We start from the raw sequence: 7,480 nt of genomic DNA on the forward strand, positions 1-7,480 counted from the left end.
TTTTGAGATCAGGGTAAACCACCTTGGGTGGAATTTTTTTCCTGTTTTTTTTTTTTTTTTTCTTCTTCTTTTTTCATTTTTTTCTCATGTCGTATTTTACCTTCCACTCTTTACTTTTTTTTTCCCTCGTCTCATTTTTTCTTTCTTTTTCCTTCCTCCCTTCCCCTCGTGTCTAGATTTTGGTCACTTTTCTATTGGCTTTTTTGCCAGCTTTGCGATAGAGAATTCTTCCGGTTGAAACTTTGTGTTACGATGTTTCGCTTGTTGATAAGGGGAGGTCGGTTGCCCAGGCTCAACAGGGAAATCGGTTGATCCACGCTTTCTACATCCGAGTGCCTGCGCGACCTCCTCCATGATCAACATCGTCAAAGATACCGGTACTTCACTGCCAATTACAGAAGCAATTAGTTAAACCTACCAACAAAGACACACACAGGCCCTTTCTCGCACAGCGCACGCTAGGAGAAACTGTTGAGCCTATTTTTCCTGAGGTACAGATGTCTCCCATGATTTTTCTCCTCGTTTCCTAGTTTCCAGGATGATTCAGGTGAACAAAACTTGCGGCACGTTTTCACGCCGTATCTTTTTAAATAACCCAACAAGGCGAAGTATGGTTGGGCAGGTTCGCATGTTTTGGGGTTCTACCAATCTGACTTTGGCCCCAAACCTGCATCTATATCGCCCTATTTTTACTGCTTTCTTCCGATGCACCCTTTTGAGGGGGGGGCGGGGGGTTGGTTATGCGGCCCTATTCGCAAGTCCACCGTCTCTTCTTCTCATATGCGCGTCTAGTATTCTCCCTTCTCAGATATTAACCTGCCCCCCGGGGCCATCCCTACAGCTGAGCCCCGAGCCAATCGCAGGCAATTATCAGGAGAGTAGGAAAAAGAAAAAGAAAGAAATATCTGTCTCGAAATCCTTCCTCAAGTTACCGAAGCTCGAAAGGATATAGATCCAGTAGAACCCCCCTCCTGAGCGACGAATAGTCTGCAGGATTAGCTCTGTCCACAAACAAGACTTAGCCTCGAGGTCAATAGCCATTTGCTACCATAACAAAAGGTCTTATCAATCAGGTCACCTCTCCTCAAAGCTATCCCTCTCCCCTTCTCCCCCCCCCCCACCACAACAATTGCCCTATCCGCCCCTCAGGCGCTCATATATTCCAGTCTCCCCAGCCAAAAGACTATGTGCTTTTGCGGACCGGAAGAGTACCCATACGAAGAACGCAGCGTACCCCGAGTAGTCTCGATGTCAGAAAAGTCATCCTCATCCTACGGCCGCTACGCCCAACCTTCCTCCCACTACACACTGAGTTCGGGACGGCCATCCAAACGCCAATCCGTGAGGATAGCAGAGCATGACCCACACCCTTACGACAGTGGCTACGAAAGCGTGGGCGCCTCGCTCCGCCGGGAATCATTCACTCCCCCGCCCGTGCTAATCCAAACCAGGCCAATGGGATGCATCGACACTCCTAATCGCCCCAGCTCTGTAGCCCCTGGTGGGGGTCGCCGGCCATTCGGCGCGCGCAGCGGTGAAATGGGATACAACCAGCCACGTATCCTCTTCGACGGGGGTCTTGGGCCGATAGTCCATCAAGGGCACTCCGCCGCCGGGTTCCAGATCCCGCACCACACAGGGCATCCGGCGCACATGCACTCTAGCGGGCCGAGGGCCTCGATTCCCAGGCAGTTCAGCATCAGCGCGAATCCGCAGCGTGGCAGGTCCGGGAGGTACGTTGGCTACCGGGACGAGAGGAATGGTTGGCGAGAGGAGCGGGGATACAGTAGGGATGACTATCGCGACGATAGGGGGTCCTCGAGCAGCGAGGATAGCTGGGCCAGCGACAGACGGCTGTTCCCGGGCAGCCCGGATAAGAGGTCGAGTTATGCTGCGCCGAGTTCCACCGAGAGCTTTTACACCTCGCCGTCCTTGAGGAGGTTCTCGTAGCCCGGGGAGGGGCGGTTATGGGTGCACATTAGCCGTGCTGCAGTTCCGTTTTCATACTGGGGGAGTTTGGGGCATTTGCTTAGCTTTTTGTTTCTCCTTTCCACCATCCAACTCACTAAAGCCATTACCACGGCCAACCGCTTGACGGCTTTTCCTTTGTTTTCTGCACAAGAAAAAGAAGCTGTGTTTCTATCTTTCTACTATTTTTTTTCATTTTTATTTTCATCCATCTATCCATATCCCAGCATCATCAGCGCTGCCATTCCATCTCGCGAAACATTGTTTCTATAGCTTATGACCTGTATCATCTATTTTTCCTTTTCCAAAACCTAATTTACGATTTTTATTTTATTTTTTTTCTTCCCACGTTTCTTTCTTTCTTTCTTTTTTAATGGGGAAAAGAAAAAAAAAATCATCGAAAAACAAGGGAGGGGGGTGGGGGGGCGGAGAGGACGATCCGAAGATGCATGGGAGTTGGTCCTTATTGGAAGGCATAACTCAACCCACGGTTGTTTGTTGAGTCGGTTAGTTTGAAGGGGAACGGGGACATGTAGTTGGTATACCGGTACTACCATTTAGTTGTATAAAATAATTTTGAAGCCATCTCAACAGAATTTTACCTCCCCAAAAGTTGAATTGAATTGAGCGCCAGTGACCAAGAACAGCCCAACCATCCTCACACAAATCCAATCCAAGTCATCAAATATTATTGCAAAATCCTGATACACAGTACCCATCTAGATTTTTAACTCCCCATCCCGTGCCCGTATGCATCGAGCGTGGGGTGCCGTGTGTAGGTAGGTATAACACATACAAACTAACGCCGCGCGCTGAACCAGTAGTAACCAATAGCCATCACCACCAAGGAACAATCCACCGTGGCAAGAAGAAAGGGCAAAGAGCAAGGCAAGATCCAAACCACAGCCCAAGATTAGCGGCAGCAGTACGAATCCAAACCCCACCGAAATCTGGGAACAGGATACTATACTGCCGCCTCACTACCGTATACTTGTACCATCCAGTCAGCCATCCATCCATCCATCTATCCCAAAGTGAAGCACATAAAATCCTGGGAATCGCAAACTTGCCCCACCCCCCTGCCTCTCCCCCCCCGGGGCTTCGGTGTATCGAGTGAAAAAAAAAAACTGCCCCCCGATCTCTTACTCAGACCTTCCTCCACGAATCGTTACTCGTACTCGCCCCGGATCGATCGGGGAAGGGTTTCCAAGACGGATGAAATGGTTCCTGAAGAAATTTGGAATCGCGCCGCCAGCTTATTCCTCTCCGTACCCTTACCATTTTCCAGGTTGTGTCTGTCCCTTGTGTCTGTCCCCTTCCATTTGGTTGGGCTAATGTATTCATCGGGGCCGGTTGGGTGGTTGGGTACCGAGGGCGTGAAGCAATCGTTAATCTTTCCGCGGTTGCTACAGTAGAAGCCGCTGGGTTCCCATCTAGATAACGTGGTGGAGGGTATGATATGATACGGCTTTTTCGGAACCGACGGGTTATGAAAGATTCTGAAAAGGGTTCCAAACCAGTGGTCTAAGCTCCTAACCTCTTTGCATTTGTTACGATGTGATAATGTGATGGTGCCTTTCATCCCTTCCTATTTTTTTTCTTTTCTTTGCTGCCTATTCTGCTCAGTATGTGCGATTTGCCTCCTTCACGCTAACAAGTTGCTTCTTTGCTTTCTCCTAGAGGCCCATATGGGTTGCCGTCAAACACCTGCCTTTCGGAACCGATGGAGATCGAGCGCATCGTGAATTTGTAAGTTCTATTAGACAACCCTAACCGTACCGTAACATCCCGATTCAATTAGCCTACCGGTACTGGAATATCCCCACTCGTAACGTTTCTCCAGGTGTGAGGCGTAGTAATAGTTGCCCGGTTTGGGTATGGGGCAGGTGGGGGGGTTAATCCTTGCCTGTTCTAAAACCTGAAAAGAAAAAAAAACTTCCACAAAGAACCTCTCCGCCAATCCTCAATGCAAGCAATCAATCAAATTTATGACGGCCATAGAAACGAATCACCCTTCGGACAGATTACTCGTAGAGCTGTGGGAGGCGAATTTCGGCGAATACCATCGCCTGACACAACTGCGGGGAAGTCTTTGATTGAACAAATGTGAACAAATGTGGGGGGGTGGGATAGAGGGGGGGGGGTAGAAACCTAAGGTGTGGGGTATAATAAGACAGGGGAACGCCAAATATGCAGAAGCATAATATCATACAAGCGGGCGAATACTGCCGGTATGATTACCGGTAGCTTTTTTGAATGCGCGTAGGCTGCCACCCACAGGGGGTTCGCAAACGCCACGGCAGTGCTCGAGTTACAGGCGCCATGGAAGTTTGAAGAATGTAGAGAACTATTTCTCCTCTCCGTAATGATTGTGATGCTTAACCACTGAGCCGTAACGGAGTTAACTCTAGACCAGACGATTTCCGGGGATAAACCGGGGTACCGTAACCTTCGTAAGGTGATGGACGATGGCGAGTTCAACGGACTTTTGCAATCGAGTATGATTCAAATCAGGGCTGAAGTCATGTGATACCGGTCTTGGCGAGTTGTTTCCCACTTCCCTACATGGGAAATGTCGTGAAGTTTGCTAAACGGACTGCTATTGCATGCCACCAAAATTCTGAGGCTCTACCCGATTCTCTGCCGTATGCAATAGCAGTCCGTTTTGCAAAAAAATATATAAATCAAAAATTACGGCATCACGAGTACTGCAGACGCGAGTATACGGATTCGTAGCCGGGTGTTTATCATAGCTTCACCGAAACATAGTAGCACGAGCGCAAGGCGGGGTGATCAAGGACGCTGTGGCACGACAGACGCGCCGCGAGTAAGGTGGAAGTACGTGTACGGGTATACAGTGCAGGGACTGCCGACACCTGAGGTACTACATCCCCTTCTCGTATCCACTCGGAGATCTCATGCCCAACAGAAATCAGTATCGCAAGAAATTCGCAGTAATAAAGAAGGGTTTGAGGGGGGCGTTAAACCTACTGGTGCTCTGTCGATGCCAATTGATCGACCAAGATACAGTCAGATCGATGCCCAGGAGGACTCCTGGAGTTGATACTTTGAGGGGTCAAAGTAGGTACCGTGATGAGATCCGGTGGGGAAATAGCATATATTAACCCTTTCGATTTCTAAACTCCAGGTACCGGTGGGTTGATTGGTATCGCTGCCTTCATACGCAACCTGCCAGTGTCCCAGTGTGTCCCGCAAAACTGGTTACGTGACTGGCGTCATGCCCACGCACACGTCAGGGAATTGCAGCTGAATGATTCCCGTCCCGCCACTTCTATCCAAGTGGGTCCATTGCAAGTGGTTCGCAAAAAGATTTTCCGAAGAACAACGCATGAATCTCTAGAGACGCCTTTCCGGGGACCACTCGGATAAGTGCCCTCCAGTGAGTGATAATGCACGCGCGAGTGATGATTGATGATTTTCTGTCTCACCTGCTGTATGCATGTTTGGGGGCTGACAAGCCCATACACCAAATGACCTGCACAAGCACAACTCTGCAAGTTATTTGCACTTGATCGGCCAATCATTGGGATCACCGCCTCAATTTATCGGTGAGCGAATGAGCTCCGAAGATTAGCTTAGGCGATTGACCGTAATTCGCTAGTTGGGTAACATATCAACTGAAGACGGCAGGGGAATCAGATATCTGGAGGAAGGCCACTGGGGCTGAAAGTGAGTGAATCAAGCACAAAAGGGGTGCAGCCTTGACGGCCCCCACCAGGAACCGGGTGGAAAATCCGGGGCGAGGAATGAAGGAAAGAGACAGCCCAATTAAAGGATAGCATACAACCAAAAGACACCGCGTACTCGACAACGACCACAACTTAGCGCTCAAGTACCAAAGAAGTATCACACGCTTTTATCACGCTAATGGGTATTGCACGACCCAAAGCGACAAATACTGTCACTACGAGCAACCCATTGGTGTTAAACTTGGCCGAGGTCTCCGAACGGGATGAGGAGTCTTGTCTCGGTCACCCGACACCATCTCTAAGATGTGAGTAACAAACATAAACCCCTGCATTAATTAGGTACTGCGAAGTCAGAATAGCAGAAAGCATGAGCTAAGAAACAAGTCTATGTAATAAAAAAAAGGTTTGCCGTCCCAACCAAACATCACCCAAACCCAGTAAGACCCAACCTCCTAAATTCCGACTCATGAGATGGTCTGTCCGCAATCCTCAGGCCGAGCACAGCGCCCTGCGCGTCCCGCAAAGCACACTGTCACCAAAGTGAGTGCCCTACCTCCCAATCTTTGCTCATAATTCTCTGACGCTTGTGAACACAACTACTATTGCATATGGGCAAAAGATTTCCCGGGGCCTCAAGATCCTAGTAGTGTATGGTACAATAGTGGTTGTGTTCACAAACGTCAGAGGGTTGCGAGCACCCATACCTCGGAGTTTGAAGTGGCAAGGATACACCACAAGCCTCTAAAATCAGATGTCTTTGAAGACGAATGCCTCTAATTCCTGAGGTGATCCGGAGAGGGAACTTACCATACACACTCTAGGAAGCAAGCACAAACCTTCTTCTAACATGGGAAAACAAAGCACCCTCCTCCCAAAGGTTAGCGGACGCCCCTGAAGCCTGCAAGAAAGACGGAATAATCGTAGCCAGGACTAATGGCCTAGCGGTAGCCATTTGACCCGGTTTACTCGAGCTCCCCAGGAGCTCTGTCTCGAGCCCTCTCGCAAGCCGTAACACTTCTGAGGGCAAGGACCTGGAAGAAGGATGTAGCGCTTTTTTGCTTAGATACCGGACTGTTTATCGAGTGTTTATTTTTGCTCAAACTCTCTATGTTTCCCTATCTACTAATATCTACTTTTTTGTGGACAAGATCATGGGTTTAGCACCCAGCATCAAAGTTAGCCACGATACCCGCAAGCCATCCGAAACACATTTCCCCCAACATTATCACAGTAAAACAACCGGCGAATCCATGCCCCCCTCTCCCCGCAGCCCACCAACATTACAAACGCAGGCTCCTCGAGACCTTGAGGGGGTTGGAAACAATTTTCCCCCTGCGCAGTTGGTCCGAGATCCATAGCCCAATAAACACCTAGATTCTGGCAATATTGAGATCTGGCAGAAGGCTTTCCAACCCCGCACCAAGTCAGAGATATCCGTCGATTCCGTTTTTACCCTCTTTTCCTTCTATCATACCCTCCTTCCGTTCTATCATATCATACCCAGCTCCTAGGGAAAAATCCAACCAGATGAGTTATCAGACGATCGGATAGCACATCCGAAACCAAATCACAAGAAGGTAGAGTGACAGCCTATGACGCCACGCAATACTATATCCCCCTGATAGAAAGGCGTGAAGAGAGTTGAGATTGTGATGTAGACAGTCGCTATAGTAACCAGAGAGAGAAAAAGGAAGAGAAGAGGAGAAGAGGAGATGACCTTGTAGACAGGAAGGTGACGTGAGCAGTCCCAGAGCCTCACTCATGGCTACCGTGTCAACTATGATTCCTAACACCCCCCTCCC

The 7,480-nt window shown here is 49.2% G+C and overlaps 1 protein-coding gene; it reads left to right on the plus strand.

Annotated features, from left to right (window-relative positions):
* Positions 1-338: 338 nt before the first annotated feature.
* Positions 339-2,564, plus strand: GSTUM_00010395001 (uncharacterized protein). XM_002841256.2 has 2 exons: positions 339-1,059; positions 1,167-2,564. Exon 2 carries the CDS (start codon positions 1,186-1,188, stop codon positions 1,948-1,950), a length of 765 nt encoding a protein of 254 aa, XP_002841302.1. The 5' UTR covers positions 339-1,059; positions 1,167-1,185; the 3' UTR covers positions 1,951-2,564.
* Positions 2,565-7,480: the final 4,916 nt, after the last annotated feature.

The sequence above is a fragment of the Tuber melanosporum genome (genome assembly GCF_000151645.1).
Source record: "Tuber melanosporum whole genome shotgun sequence assembly, scaffold_7, strain Mel28".
In the NCBI taxonomy this organism is placed as follows: domain Eukaryota; kingdom Fungi; phylum Ascomycota; class Pezizomycetes; order Pezizales; family Tuberaceae; genus Tuber; species Tuber melanosporum.

What these genes read in the sequence shown, in the direction of transcription:
- GSTUM_00010395001 (XM_002841256.2), top strand. Translation starts at nt 1,186, where the DNA reads ATGTGCTTTTGCGGACCGGAAGAGTACCCATACGAAGAACGCAGCGTA.